This window comes from Alosa sapidissima, chromosome 24 (genome assembly GCF_018492685.1).
Source record: "Alosa sapidissima isolate fAloSap1 chromosome 24, fAloSap1.pri, whole genome shotgun sequence".
NCBI classification, from domain to species: domain Eukaryota; kingdom Metazoa; phylum Chordata; class Actinopteri; order Clupeiformes; family Clupeidae; genus Alosa; species Alosa sapidissima.
This window is the reverse complement of record NC_055980.1, coordinates 26806039-26822261: the sequence shown is the minus strand read 5'-3', so window position 1 is coordinate 26822261 and position 16223 is coordinate 26806039. Positions and strand designations below refer to the sequence as shown.

Genomic DNA, 16223 nt, shown 5'->3' with positions numbered 1-16223 from the left:
AAAAATGTGTGTACATTTCAGCACTCCATGAAATTATGCAGAAGTGGTCACCTGTGTTATTCAGCTAGTTCATTTAAGATAATATATTGGTCATTGTGATGGCCATCTAGCCTACTGTATAGCCTACATGCTTTCCTTTTTCAGGATGTACCCATATCTGGGAACGTATGATGTGAATGTTTGCATATGGCTTATGTCAGGCTTTATATCAATATTTGTGTCTCATTATTTGATTTTCTTCATATTTTTGCTTTAATGTCACTAGGTAGCATGCCAATAGAAATATATTCATTTATCTGTGTAAGTGGGATTGGCTGGAACCTGACTAAAGACATACAAAGAGATCGAAATTACGTTTCTCACTATCCCACGGTGGAGACAAGACATATTTTACCAATTTAGTCCACAGACAAACATAACATTCAAGTAAACAATAAAAAATAAATAAGAAGGCACATACAATGAAGAAATAAGAGCCTTATTGTAGCCTAAACGGTCATTTGTAATGTTTTGCATGGATGTGCACTGGGGCCCCTTCATGGATGATAGAACGATGGTGCGCTGTGCACCCTCCCATATTACTGTTGATAATACGCTCTTAAAATAACATCAACAACTCGCCATGGACTTCTGACCAGGTTTCTTTTGATCAGTGGTGCAATGTGTTCTGGTTGTGTATGATAGCGATTTTAGCCAGTCCGTCCCTGGAGCTGAGCGGTGCGAATACCCCACTCCTCTCAGGTTCAAATTCAAATTGACGCTCAAATTCACGTCAGGCCACTCCGCTCAATTTTGCTCCCCGCTCCACTTAAAAATCCTCCCGCTCCAGAGAAATCGTTTCACGCTAGCTCCAATTCAAAAGAGGGAGAAATAATCTACAAGCCGCATTGTCACCTTAGAAAACTTAAATCCTAAAGAACTAAGAGCAACGGCAATGTCACTCATAGAACATTTATTGTAAAAGATAATGCAACACCGATAATGCAACTACGAACAAGGTTGGCAACGTCAATACACATAAGCCTAAAACTCAAGGGATCAGTGGGATTAATTGCCTAAATAATACAGTTTTACTTCAGCCTTACTTGATATGAAGCATACCAAATTCAAATGCTCACGTTTTTCTTTGCTCTCCGTAGCACACTCATGTTTCTGTGAAATGCGTTGTCTTAAGTTCCAAAATGAATCTTACTGGTACAGTGTCACCACATGGTTGTACTTGCTCTGCAACAATGCTCTACATTGTTATTATCTAGTTGTTTTGTAGGAATAGTACGGTTTTTGGCCCAAGGCTATGACTTTCAGTTTCCTTTCTAAAATATGTAGCGACCCCATCCCCAACGACCTTAGGCCTACTAATGCCTATATCTTTAACGGTCTTCGTTTCATTATGCAGACATGAATTCTGGGTGGATTTGTGCATGCCTCGGACTCGTGGTGTGAGCGGTATTGGAGTGAAAATGGAGTGGAATAGAGCGGCCGCTCCGGCCTCTAAATTAAAAAGCGCTCCACGCTCCAACAAAATTCTATCCACTCCGCTCACTAGCTCTGCTATGTAGGACCCTGTAGGGTTAGAGGAATGCTGTATTATTGGGACCCTGCATGTGTGTTTTGATTATGTCTGTCAGTGCTCACCATATAGTGTTTGTTTGTGTATTTCTGAATTCAGGTTTAACATTTCTCACTTGCACATAAATAAATACTAAAATCACTGGTTAGAAAATAAGTAGTTATAATGTGGTCACTGTATTGGCTATTATCTCTTCCACATTCCTATAGTTATAATGTGGTCACTACTGTATATTGTCCATTATCTCGTCCACATCACTATAGTTACAATGTGGTCACTGCATTGTCCATAGAAGCTGTGCATGAAGGGGCGGAGACAGTGATGTCATGGCCAGCAGCACCCAAACAGACAAACAGGAAGTCCAGCACAATGTGGAAGCAGGTCAGTCACCTTGTGTACTCATCAGCACAAAACACTACATTGGTTGGAACATAAGAGCATATGGCTAAAAAACACTACATTGGTTAGAACATAAGAGCATATGGCTAAAGAACACCACATTGGTTGGAACGTAAGAGCATATGGCTAAAAAACACGACATTGGTTGGAACATAAGAGCATATGGCTAAAGAACACTACATTGGTTAGAACATAAGAGCATATGGCTAAAGAACACTACATTGGTTAGAACGTAAGAGCATATGGCTAAAGCTTGCTTGTAATGATGCACCGCTGTAAGCATTTGGGTCAAATCTGTGTCCACAGGTGCAGGTGCTGAGAGTCAGACATCTGCAGCATCTCCAGCTAAAGCCACAGGTAAGCCCTGCGACAGCACCGCTGTCACGCTATCCTGAGAAGTATTCTCTGGTCATCACTGTTCTGAGTTCTTTGACTTCTATTCAAAACATCAAAACAACACTTCCAAAATGTGCTCAAACTAAAACGGTGACTCATGCCAGCAACCATTTCACTTTGATCATAAACTACATTTTGGTACAAGATATATACAGCAAAAATTAACAGAAATTGGCTTAAGCAATGTGGAGAAAAACTGCCCCTAAGACTGCCCATTATTCAAATGTATGCTCATCTAATGTGAGTAATTGCATTCAACAACGTACCTTAATGATACACCACAATTTATAAAATAACAAAGTTTGAAAAGAAAAACACAATATATCAGATTAATTAGACAAATACGATTTTCTACAGTAACTTCCTGTTAAATTGAAAATGTAATGGCGATATTGCACTGCACAGCCACCAGATGGCCCCATTTCAGTGCTTGCTTTCAGCTACATAATAACCTGAAGTGCAGTGCCATGCCCCCAGCTGGTGGCCATGAGATATATAATGTAGCCCATTATATCTCAGTGTTTCCCATACATTGACTAATCTGTGGCGGGGCACCACAAAATAAAATTGGCCGCTACAGATTAATATTCTATATTTAATTTAATTTAATTTAATTTAAATGAAATATAAGATCGATCCTTGCATTGCCACTGAGCTGCGCTATTAACGCGCAGCCTTTCCTTGCCCCGCCCCGCCCTCTCTCGTAGCCCGCTGCCCTTTCTCTGCATGTGCATTTAAAATATTCACGATTGTTGAAGGATTGTTGTTGCCACATTGCATACAAGACGTCTGGCTAAATTGCTATTAAATCCGCTTAGCATCGTGACCATGCTGCGCAATTTTGTTAAAAACTGCTGTATTGAAGTTAACTAAGTTAAGTGCTAAGGTCTTATCACAACATAGGCTACATTGAAGAGACTAAACTAGGTTAAGTTACGCAATCAAGCAGTAGGCCTATCTCAAAGCTAACGTTAGAATACTGTTTTGGATGTCGAATTTAGCATGCTTAGCCTACTTACAGCTGCTTGTCAATTTCGTTGAAGGGCTCATTTTATTGACTCTGACACTGAATGTAAAATCCCGAAGTAAATGGAAACGTGTTTTCCAAAATTCTAAAGTGCTTGTCCCAAGGAGAAGTACGAACCTTTATTTTAACTGTGTAGAAAACGTTACGAATTGCATCCACACATCAGCAGCCTTTTAACTGTGTTACGAACGTCTTTAAGTGACAGGCATTCAATTAGACCTATACACTAGAGGTCTGCACTCCCGCAGTAGACCCGCGGGTCCCGACACAAAAAAGAGTGCGGCGCGGGACAACTTTTGGAAGCTCTTTGCGGGAGCGGGCGGGATGAGAGAGGTGCGTTCGTGGGTGCGGGACAGACCGATGATTCACTGCACTCCCGCAAATTAAATATGTGCGTAAAATTAAATATGGAAATGATTAAAGTACTGTTCATAACTATAGCTCAGCTGAATGTTCTGTTAGGCAGCATTAAAAAACGGGGTTTAAGCATAACTGACGGATAGCAGGCCTATAGCCTATATTGTCGTTTACGTGGGTTAAATTTGTTCCTGCTGCTCATTGTCAAAACTCAAAAATCGAAAGCATGACAGAGGAAGAGGGCAGACTAGGCCTACTTCAGTTGTTAGCCTACATTCAGAACCAAGAAACTGACATCTGGAGTCTTTCTCAGGTGTGTGTGCTCCTTTCGTGAGACAGAAAGAAAAACTGAATAGGCTATCCCTCCTGCATGCTGGCTTTAGCAGGCGGGAGCGGGACATCATGTTACAGATGCGGGTGGGAGCGGGACATCATGTTACAGATGCGGGCGGGAGCGGGACTAAAAATGACACATTAATGCGGGAGCGGGACAGAATATTGCGGGAGCGGGACTGAACAATCAAATTAGATGACCATAATTTGAACAACGGTCTCAGGGGCTGACAGCAAGGATTAAAGTTCTCCGTCATAGGACGGATTTCCGTCAATTTGATTTTAGAAATGTCATATTTGAGATCGATGCAGATCCGATGAGAAAAAAAAATAGGAGGGGGGCTATCACCTTTGCTTTTCCAAAGAACACATATGGAGGACTATAACGGTCTAAAAGTTGGATTATAGTGACACATTAGAGACAGCTGATGAGGTTGGCCAATCCGTTTAACTTTTTTGGATATGATATTGTGAGCACTATGTGCTAATTCGGAGAAGAAGCGTAGGCTGTGTTCTTTCCGTGCATCAATGTAGACAATTTCTTACTATCGCGAACTCTTGTCAGGGAGGTCATTCATTTTGGGTGTCACCTATGACTTGAACAGATAGCCTTCTACACTCTTAGAAAAAAGGGTTCTTGTGGGTGCTAAATAGAACCATTGGGGTTCTTTGCCAAGGAAATAGAACCTTTTGCCTGAAAAGGGTGCTATTTCTTACTCGCGAGGATTATTTGAACTTAAACGACCGTTTATGGAACCCTTTCCCGGAGACGCTCACTCTGCTGCAGTGGATTTAACGGTAAGTGGCACAAAGTTTTTTCTGCTTTTCCCCCATTCATAATCATTGCCCGTGTGGCCTGCAAATCGAAACATTAAGTGATACTTTTTTAAGCAAAAGCAAGAAGCGTTCCCCGTAAACGTTGGTGGGCGATAACACATGACTGTCAGCTGTCAGAAGTAGTAAATTGTAACGTTAGAGGTTCGTTGAATGTTAGCAGCAGCTAGCTATCATAGACATTGATTCACCCTAACGTTACTGGATCCATCATTAAGATAAGTTTTGTACTTTCTTGTCAGCCTGGCAATAAAATCAACTATCGATTATATGATTTCGAGCTTGTGTAGAACGACACTAGCTACTGTTCAATATCCTCCCTCTCCCCTATTGAGTTAAAGCTATCTACAGCTAGCCTGCTAGCGCTAGCTGTCGCTAGTTAGTGAACATAGCATTAGAAGCAAAGCAGAGTAATCAGCTACTAACGTCAGCTAACATACGATGCAAATGATTTGGCAATAACTAATACTTCATTAGCAGACTGTTTAGTTCAATTACAGGGAACCCAGCCAACAAGTTAGGATAGCTAACAGTAGCCAATAGTGCTATAACAGACTTCTGAAACACATACAGATCAGTTGAACCTCGTTCTTGTATCATGCTGGGCTCATTGCAAATTACAATGTATTTAGTACATCTGTATAGCTAACGCTACGGCTCTGGTGTCTGTAAGACAATACAGGCATCTAAAAGAGGATGGAACTCACTACAATATGTACTTAATGTCTATGTCTTATTTTTCATTTTAGATGAAGATGTCTGTCAATGATGAAGATGTCTGAAACACAATCTTGTTTTTGAGAGGTGGAAAAGTTACGCAAATCATCGTTGGTTCAGTGAGTATACTTCATTAATTCAATAATTTTTTTCATGAAGGTTTTTAGGACCACATGTTGTTTTTTTCTACCTATAGACTTTTGTTATTTTTTTCCTGCCTATTGTTTAATAACGCTCAGCATCTCTTTGCACTTTAATTTAATGTTTATTGTCTATGGCTATGTCCATAGTATGTCTATGTCTGTATTTAAAGCATGTCTATGTCTGCATGGGAAAGTAAGAAACGAAATTTCAATTCTTTGTATGACCAGTGCATGTAAAGAAATTGACAATAAAAGCCGACTTGACTTGACTTGACATCTCCTCTGCTACTAAAACCATAAGTAGGACAATTCTAATTCCAATGATTGTTCTTTCAGGTACCCAAACCATAAAAAATACACTGATGTCCTGTGGTGTCTGATCACTAGATATCCATTTCTTAATGACCACAGCTAATCTGGTTATGTATGTTATTTTTTAACGTTTTGTTATGGAAAACATTATTCCTCAATTGAATTCCTATACTACTCTGACTCTGTCTGAGTCTCATAATTCATGTCTTTACTCAAAGGAGACCCTGCTGGAGTGTATTAAGAATAAGTTCAAAAAGGAAAGGTCTCCTTTGATAAACTTGACGACGGTGCAGGAGATTAAGAGAAAGTTTGGTGTCAGAAGACAAAGAATTGTGGCCATGTGCCTCTGGAGGACCCACCTGGACATCAGGTGCCATTTTTACATTCTTGCTTGTCTTTAGCCCGTTTGTTTTCTTGTCTGCATGTCTATATGCTAGCTAGTCACAGTAGCCACTGTTTGTCAGTACAGATATCTTAATATTACACATTTCTCTTTGCTAATTTCAGAGAGCAAAAAAGTACAGAGTGGGGGTCCAGATGTCTTCTGATTACGAGCCAACACAAGAGGTTTGTAATATGTTTGTGAATGAAATGTTGAATCATACAGCAGTTAGGTCCGGCTACATTATTTATTTATTTCTGATTGAATGAAAGACTATCTGGCTTGAGAAAATTTATATTATCATTGCTCACATACGTTTTGCATTCTCTGAATGTCTTTTTTTTTTTTCAGATTATGTTGGACCTTGAAGCAGTTGGGGAGGACTACCACAGCTTTCAAGAGCATATAAACGCCATAAACAATTAGTTGTGCCGTCGTCAGCCAGATATTAGTCATATAATGGACAGGATGAGGCAAACTGTCTATAAGAGGGTAGAGCAAATGGGAAAACCAACTGAGGAGGTGATGGAGATGTTCCAATTTCTTTGGGTGCCAGAGCTGGTGAGTAGCAAAGTCTTATAGTAGTATTACTAAAATGTGAGTTCAGTGCTGTTCAGTAGTAAGTTCTATAACCATTTATTGGTAACTACAATTTCCTCTGTTTTGTTTTGTTTGTTTATTTGTAGATGCATCATGAAATGAAGTTGCGGTTTGGACTGGACTTAAAGCTAAGCCTGCATAACACCCTCGGTATATTGACCCCTAACGTCATCAGAGTGGCTGACAGTGGGAGTCAGAGGGAGAGCCTGTCAAGCCTACGAGATACTAACACAGATGGTAAGTCAGCAGCTTCTTCTTTTCCCTTGCACCCTTCAATTATTTAATAATAATAAGATCATTAAAATATGTTTTAATGAAATCATTCTTTGTTTCTTTTGACATTTCAGACCTTCAAAAAAGTGCTGCTGTCCTAATTTTGCCTGCCCTTTTTAAGGAGGATGCCAAGTTTCTGTATTGTTTAGACGAGGTATTTGATGTTTTTAACATTACAATTAACATTGCTTTATGTTGTCAATTCACATCATAGACTCTTACAGGAGATCCCTTGTACATTTCTCATTTGCATAGGAACCACTGAGCGTGTTTCCAACCATCATCTTCCAGGGTGGTGATACTCCCCTCCTTGCCAGGAGAGCATCCATAAAGATGGATGGCATCACAATAGCAAGTGGAGAGATGGATGTGCCACATGCCCTCCAATGCGAATTTGTCATTGGCCCCTCCCCTGACATTGATGCCTCCTTAGGCCTTATCTGTATTTTTTGTTTATATTTTCTTTTTGATGTTCAGTACCCAAAAGAGGCCACCACACATTACTATTCTTTGACAGACGCCTTAACCTGTCTATGTCTAAGCCCTCCACTCCAGTGTTGCGTGTGGAAAAAATGTTATCATAAAGTGTGTTTTATAATCATTTGAAATGTATTAATTTGTAAAAATGTAACTATTGCTGTTTTGAGTGTATTTATGACACATTTTTTATGCAAGTAACAGAAGATATGTTTAAGCAATGAATATGTAAATTAATGTAAATATGTATCTATTGTTGTTTTGAGTGTCTTATGACACACGTTTTTTTGCGAGTAATATAAAAGATATGCTAAAGCAATGAATATGTAAATTAATGTAGAAATACTGAATACAGTATTTGAATGATAATTGACTGATGTCAATTTTTGATTGTTGTCTATTTGTATTTAACATTTCGTACACATTATACGCTACTTCTCATTAATTAGCACAATGAATGAATATGAATAATAATGAATTAATAAAAGTAATACTACTACTAATAATAATAGTAATAATAATAAGTAGTAGTAGGCCTAGTAGTAATAAAACACACCTGGTAGTTATGGTTCCATTTAGAACCATTAGAATGTAAAATAATGGCACCCCTGATGGTTCATCATATAGAACCTTTTTAAAAGGTTCCATTTGGAACCATTTAGGGTGCCTTATTTGTATCAAAGGATGGAACCTTTTTAGGTTCCATTTGGAACCTTTTTTTCTTAGAGTGTATGCCACCCGATGTAGGCTACTATTATTGTTACAGTTTTTAATCAATGCAACTAACATTATGTGTAAAGCGACGCAATATAAACCGTAGCCTATGCAATTTATTATCCCGTCTGTTATGACATGTACAACAATGTTTTTCACAATTTGCGACGGAAGGTTTTGACTGAGCGTGTTAGCATAAAAAAAATAATAATATCACTGTCATCATCGCGAACTGTTGAGTAAGGGGGTCAGTCTGTTTGTGACGCACAGACAGCCTTATAGCCTATTTTGCTTAGGCCTCACTTTTAACGACAGTAGGTTGTGAGTGTATGTGGACAAAAAATAACCATACAATTAAAATAATCAACTTAAAACTTTGCTATAAAATATTATTCATTTATAGCACAAAACCATAACCAGTAGGCCTACCAGAACCTCGCATATTAGCGTCATGATTTGTGTGCGTCTATTTGGCAAGGCCACTAGCTGTCATGGATGCATTATTGCTAAAGGAAGGCTGGTGTCAAAAGTTAAAAAATAAATGGAGATGGGCAGCTGTTGGAAACGGGGGAGAACTAACAAGCCATGGTGTAAAGAAATTAAAGCGCCGGGGGTTTGCTTTTGCGCGGTTCGCTGCAAGAAAATTGTTTATGGATGCAATAGGAAAACGTTTTAGCACGCCACCAATCAGAAGACCGCCATAAGGTTAACGTTCGTGCACTTCAGGACATCTTCCGTACCTGGTGCAACTAGCCACCACGACAGAGGTAGGCTACGTTTATCTATGGCTGACCGTTTTTACGTTTAGAAAGTAGGCTACGCATGTTCTTTCATAGCGCAACACGACCTGTCCCTCACCATATCGCAACCCTTTTGTCAACCTTATACAATCTGTTGCTGAAGACAAAAGCACCGTCTCCAGATTGTCGTTATCAAATGCGCAGACCTCCTGCATGAGCACACACAGTATTGCTGCTCATTGGAAAACTGAGTTGTCTGTAAAACTCAAAATGACCATGTTTTCATTAAATGCGGATGAGGCAACAAATGGAAATATGAATAATATCTAGAATGTTCTGATTCGTTACTTTGATGAGGAAATGGGAAGTCTTGTAAACTTGATTTTATAGATTTTACTTGGTGTAGAATTGCATATTAACAAGAAAAAAATCTCCCCTTTAAACACTTTTGGCCTGAAGTAATTAAATAAGAGTGTGTTAAAGCCTTTCTACAATATTGCTGCAGTAGAAAAGAACAGCAATGGCTAATCAGCAATGGTCAGGGATGGTACTAAAATATATTTTTGTTCATCAGGAAAACTCAATCTCAATCAAGAACACTCTCAATTCGCCTTATTCACATGGTGGCCATTGGCGGCTAAAACGAGGCTACAGGGTACACAAACCATAGGATTGTTATGTTCTATGCATTCACCTGTAGGTGGCATTAATTTTATAGTAAGTGTACCCTGTAGCCTCGTTTTGGTTTAAACAATGGCCGCCGTGTGAATAAGGCGAATACTCCCTTTACTTTGCTGTTTGCATCTTTTTGTACATTAAAAACCAATAGGTCGCGACCGCAAAAGGGGTGCTATCTCTATAGGTAGATATGAACAACGTATGATTTATGGCCTGAAAAAAGTTCAGTCAAACGATTTTTTTTCACTTTAATCCCTGGCTGACAGATTTTATAAGATTTCTCCACATTGCTTAAGCCAATTTATGTTATTATTATGTTATTATTGCTAAACTAAATTTTCGTAGAAGATTTATATAAATATTCTACGAAAATTTAGTTTATTATCAAAGTGAAATGGTTGCCGGCATGAGTCACCTGTTTTAGTTTGAAGACATTTTGGAAGTATTGTTTTGATGTGTTGAATGGAAGTTAATGGGAGCCGTAAATCTCAGAATAGTGGTGACCAAATAATATTTCTCAGGATAACGTGCCAGCGGTTGCGACAGTCAACACAATGACAGGAATAACAGATCGGTGATCAATAACAACTGGAATCTTAAAACAGTAAGAGTAGTCAAACTGCAATTTCACCACAACGACATAAAAGTGCTCATATCGGCCACAGTTATGACACCACACAGGCATAACGGTGCTCATATCGGCCACAGTTATGACACCACACAGGCATAACGGTGCTCGTATCGGCCACAGTTATGTCACGGTTCTGGTTTTGTGGTAATGTGTGTCTTGGCCACAGGAGGTAATCACAGCGTAAAACTCTCTCCTTACAGATCAAGTGTTTAATGCTCGGATTGAACTCATAAACAAGATTGGAGATGCTGCTCTCAAAGATCTGCTGGATGGCCTTCAGAAACCCACCACTGACATGGGCCCCGTTATTACAAAGAGAGAGAGGAATGAGGTTCTGCAGAACCACAGTGTGACTGAGGACCAGGTGACCTGCCTGGTTGACATGGTGTGGAAGAAGGGTGAACGGGCCTGTGAGAGATTTCTCTCCCTCCTTAAAGACAAGGAGCCTGGTGTCTATGGTGAGTGCCCAGTGTAATGGATGACCATTATGGTGAACATGTTGACATAGTGCTGGACAAGGGTGTACTTGGCCTCTATGGTGAGTTGGGTTTGTAGACACCTCAGTGGTCAATGGAAGTCTGGTTTAATAGCTGCCCATTATTTATTTATTTATTTATTTATTTATTTTATTTTATTTTATTTTACCTTGTCTACATTACACTTTACTCTCCTATTTGTCTATATTATTTATGCTGGTCTCTAGACCTTACTCTTGCACTGTTGCACTGTTGGACTAATGTTGGACTACTTTTTGCACCTTCACCATGACACTCACTCTCTTGAGCACCTTGCCAGGCACACATAACTAAGGACTATGGTTGGACTACTGTTTGCACCTTCACCATGACACTCACTCCCTTTAGCACCTCACCAGTCCTGGCCCTGTCACTACAAGCGTCTTATGCTTGATCACCCTCAAGCACATTGGACTTTCTTAATTTAACTTATATAGTGTATTTAGTATTTAGTTTTGTTAGTTTTCTTATCTGTCTTATCTTCTACTGTCTTTATTGTACAGTGGAGTTTAGTTATATGTTTATACTTATACTTATGTTTACCATTTCTGCTGTAAGTGCATGTTGTGTGTTATGTCTGTATGCTACTGAGACCCTTGAATTTCCCCTTGAGGATCAATAAAGTATCTATCTATCTATCTATCTATCTATCTATCTATCTATCATTACAAGTAACCAATCACCAGGAGAAAATGTGGTCTAGTGGGAAAAGGACTACACATCACTGTGATCTACATACAATGGAACATTTATTGTAGAAATAATATGTTGGTTTTGTTATGAAAATATGTTATTATTCGTGTAATCTAGCTGGTCCACTGATTTCTAATCATAAGGTGTGTTTTTAAGAGACATTGGCATCAGCCATAAAAACCTGTAAGAAATATAAGACACATAGAGGGGAGCAGATAAAATACTGTTTAACATTGTGGTGACTACAAACAAATAAAAATCACGAGAGGCTAAGTGAGGAAGATAAAAAACACTGTGCGGACTCGTTGCAAACAAACACTGAATCCTTGATGAAGTTTACTTTGTTTTATTGTCCAAAACTCTGGGTAAAACATATTCCATCAAAGCAGCATAGCAGACAATGGCAATGTCCGAAATAAATAATAAATAATATAATAAACTGTGTTGTTTCTTTACAAAAAATACGGCCAACAAAAAATGTGCTCTCCCTACTCACCCCCTCTCCATACAGCCGTGCCTATGCCCAGGTAGATATATACATTCATTCATTACACCACCTATGCCCAGGTAGATATATACATTCATTCATTACACCACCTATGCCCAGGTAGATATATACATTCATTCATTACACCACCTATGCCCTCGTGACATTGATGCCAAATTAGTAATAAAGGTACCAATACAGAAACCACACACATACAGGAATTACTATAAACTTAATATTAATATTTCCATTTGTAATACTGTTTCAGACCAACAGCAAATGATCCTCAATCTTAAGGAGTGGATCTGCTCGCAGTATAAGACCTTGCAGGAGTACAACTCCCTACCTGGACAGGACGTGCTGTTGACTGACCGCTACACTGACCTGCTGATAGTCCAGCAACACAGAAAGCAGAAAGAGAAAGAGAAGGAGATTCGTTTCAGAGGAGCGAGTCTCTTCAGTGCCAGGGAGGCATATCAAAGCACCACTGTGGACCAGTTCTTCAGCCCTAATGACCGTGGAGACATAACTAAAGCAGTCATTCTTCAGGGCCACTCTGGACATGGCAAATCCTTTATGGCACAGAAGATCATGTTGGACTGGGCATCAGGTAACCTCTACCAGGATCGATTTGAACTTATTTTACACCTGAGATGTAAAGAACTGAACCAAGTGTCCAGAGAGAGGAATGACAGGTGTGTGGTGGATCTTGTGAGCTACAATAAGACATTTACCCCACTGATCTCACAGAAACTAAAGGACTCACCACAGAAGGTGCTCTTCCTCATAGATGGATTTGATGAACTGCGATTCACAAATGAAATCAATGACTCACTTGTCATTTGTCAAGACCCTTTCACACCAGCTCCTGTTGAGGCCATTCTGAGTGCTCTGTTGAAGGGTACAATCCTGGACGATTGTTTCCTGCTGGTCACCACCAGGCCCACTGCTGCAGACACACTGAGCAAACTGCTCAAACACCCTCTGCGTTCAACTGAGACTCTGGGTTTCTCTGAGAAGGGGGTGCAGGAGTACTTCCAGAGGTTCTGTCAAGATCAGCAGGTAGCAGAGAAGGCATTGAGGAGTGTGAAGGCAACTGGAACACTCTTCTCTTCCTGCTCCATTCCGGTCATCTGCTGGATTGTCTGCACAGTTTTCCGGGAGCAGCTAAAAGAAAATGCTGAAATGGCTGAGCTGGAAACAACCACCTCCATATTTGTCCACTTTGTGTCCACTCTGCTGGAGCATCACTGCCAGGGTTTGAGTCAATCCGTTCCTACTCTGCTGAGGAGCCTGGGCCAGCTGGCAGAGAGAGGGATGCTGGAGCAGCAGGTCCTGTTTGAGAAGGAAAGTGTGTTGAGTACAGTCTCAGATCCAGCCAGTGTTCCCTTCCTGTGCAAATTCCTCATGAAGAAGAAAGTCCACCTGGAGGAAATGTTCAGTTTCATGCATCTCAGCTTTCAGGAGTTCTTTACTGCACTCTACTACACCTCAGACCAGAATGATGAGAAAGTCAATGAGCTGCTCGGTTCTGTCAAGGAATATGACGGCAAGTCCTATGTCCTACCCGTCATTCAGTTTCTCTTTGGCCTCTCAAATAAGGAGGTGGTTCAAAACCTGAAGGAACTTAAGCTGCCTTCCACTCCTTCCATTCGAGGACAGCTAGAAAAGTGGATTCTTGAACTCATTGAAAAAAGTAAAGATTCAAAGAAAAGTAATGAGTTGCTGTTCATTCTCCACTGTCTCTGTGAGCTCCATGAGGAGGAGTTTGTGAGGAGAGCCATGGAGGTTTGGGGTAAGATAACCTTTGCTTCCATTCCCCTGACGAGTACAGACTGCTCAGTGCTGCTGTACTGCCTGCAGCGCTGCCCGACCATCAGAAGCCTGGAGCTCAACGTGTGCAACATCACAGCAGAGAAGCTGAGGATGCTGCAACCTGCACTGAGCAGGTGTGAGGAGCTGGGGTGAGTGTGTGTGTGTGTGTGTGGAATACAAGCAAATGTAGCCACGTAAATAAACACTTTAATTATATTAAAGTTCAGTTTGATTTCCTATTAAAACAACCTACCGGTCACATTCATATGGAAGCTTAAAGCCGACATTGTCTTCAGTAGTGCTGGTTGACTATGTGTTTGTGTGTTTGCAGGTTAGTTGTTGAGGAGCTGTCTGATGCTGATGTGAATGATCTGATCTCAGCTCTGGGGAAAGGACAGATCCTGAGTGGACTAGGGTAAGAACTGGATTCATATGAACACTTATGAACACTTGTTTCACTTGTTTATTTGTGTTTCTTGTGTATTGAAAGAGTGAGTGTGTTTGTAGGAAAATCTTTACAGTCAGGAAGCCAAAATTGAAGATTTCAGTGTTTGGCATGTGGAAGTAAGAATGATGTCAATTTAAGTTGATACTGTACTAATGGTTTGTTTTTTGTTAATGATTTGTGATTTTTTAGTGATTTTGGTTTAAACTGTAAATAGGCTTAGTTGTAGATTGGCCGCTGTGTGAAATCCCCTACCTAGCACGAGGAATTGAACATCTCTCCTGTGTACATTTGAAATCGTTTTGTGTAGACACATTGGAAGAGAAGAGCCATTAGATGGAATGAATGACAGTGTTTGGGTGCTTGCTCTGTGGAAAATATGCTTTAGGAAATTATAATATTGGGCAATTTCACGGAAAATTGACTCATTCACATCATATTACATTACATTCATTCACATCATATTACATTACATTACATTACATTACATTTGGCTGACGCATTTTTAACCAAAGCGACTAACAACATGGTAAACAGTTTAAGTTTTAGAGCAATTCTCAACAATTTTAGGACAATTTAAAAACATTAGAGTACAGTAAGAATAAGTGCATCAGTGAGTGCTGTTTTTAACAGTTACTTGTCAGTTTAAGATGGCTGGTGAGTGCTAGGATCAGTAAGACTTGTTGTAAGTGTTGCTATGAGAGGAGATGTTCTCTAAAGAGCTGGGTCTTCAGGAGTTTTTTGAAAATGGAGAAGGATGTCCCTGCCCTTGTAAGAACTGGCAGTGTGTTCCACCAACGAGGAACAACATATGAGAAAAGTTTGGATTGGCTTGAGCGTACCGGTGGTAGAGCTAGACGTCGTTCGTCTGAGGAGCGCAGCGGTCTGGAGGTAGTGTATGTCTGTATGAGGGCATTCAAATAGGTGGGAGCAGAACCGGAGACTACTTTGTAGGCAAGCGTTAGAGCCTTGAATTTGATGCGGGCCACCATAGGTAGCCAGTGTAGCTGGATGAGCAGCGGGGTAACATGTGCCCTTTTGGGTTGGTTGTAGACCAGGCGCGCCGCCGCGTTCTGGATCATCTGAAGTGGTTTCACTGCGCAGGCTGGGAGACCTGTCAGGAGGGCATTGCAGTAGTCGAGTCGTGAGATGACTATTGCCTGAACCAGAAGTTGGGTAGCATCTTGAGTCAAGTAAGTCCTGATTTTCCGTATGTTGTAGAGTGTGAAACGGCATGACCGGGCGACTGAGGCAACATGATCTGAGAAGTTTAGTTGGTTGTCGAGAACAACTCCTAGATTTCTTGCAGTCCTGGTAGGTGAAACAGACAGGGAGTCAAATTTGATGTTGATGTTGTGGTGTATGGTAGGTTTAGCTGGGAGGACCAGCAGTTCAGTCTTTGAGAGGTTCAGCTGGAGGTGGTGTGCCTTCATCCATGTAGCTATGTCTGAGAGGCAATCCGAGATCTGTGCTGAAACCAAGGGGTCATCAGGTGGAAAGGACAGATAGAGCTGTGTGTCGTCTGCATAGCAGTGGTATGAGAAGCCATGCGAACGGATAATCTGTCCCAAGGAGGTGGTGTAGATAGCAAAGAGAAGGGGGCCCAGCACTGAGCCCTGGGGGACCCCTGTGGTGAGATGGTGAGGTGCAGATAGCTGACCAAGCCATGATACGTTAAACGAGCG

General features: G+C 40.5%; 2 protein-coding genes and 2 long non-coding RNA genes across 8 annotated transcripts in view; all 4 read left to right on the top strand.

The window, feature by feature from the left end:
* Positions 1-16223, top strand: part of LOC121700216 — a 1725899-nt gene that overhangs the window by 800336 nt on the left and 909340 nt on the right.
* The window catches only part of LOC121700218 (NACHT, LRR and PYD domains-containing protein 1 homolog), a 44394-nt gene that overhangs the window by 5709 nt on the left and 22462 nt on the right, over positions 1-16223 (top strand). For 4 of the 5 annotated variants that reach the window (XR_006027135.1, XM_042083043.1, XM_042083045.1 and 1 more), the window contains 5 exons: positions 1863-1951; positions 2276-2326; positions 10784-11041; positions 12547-14242; positions 14425-14508. Coding sequence is in view for 4 of the 5 variants with exons in the window: in XM_042083043.1 (XP_041938977.1) it covers positions 1897-1951; positions 2276-2326; positions 10784-11041; positions 12547-14242; positions 14425-14508 (2144 nt within the window). In the remaining variant the exon portion in view is untranslated. The remainder of the gene's footprint in view (positions 1-1862; positions 1952-2275; positions 2327-10783; positions 11042-12546; positions 14243-14424; positions 14509-16223) is intronic. The other variant, XM_042083044.1, reaches the window with a different exon arrangement.
* Positions 4712-7830, top strand: LOC121700298. Its single transcript, XR_006027162.1, has 9 exons — positions 4712-4880; positions 5666-5752; positions 6113-6200; positions 6307-6458; positions 6596-6655; positions 6822-7031; positions 7157-7307; positions 7418-7497; positions 7599-7830. It is a non-coding gene; the product is annotated as an uncharacterized LOC121700298 (long non-coding RNA).
* On the top strand, positions 11792-12462 carry LOC121700326. The gene is made up of 2 exons (XR_006027189.1): positions 11792-12318; positions 12399-12462. It is a non-coding gene; the product is annotated as an uncharacterized LOC121700326 (long non-coding RNA).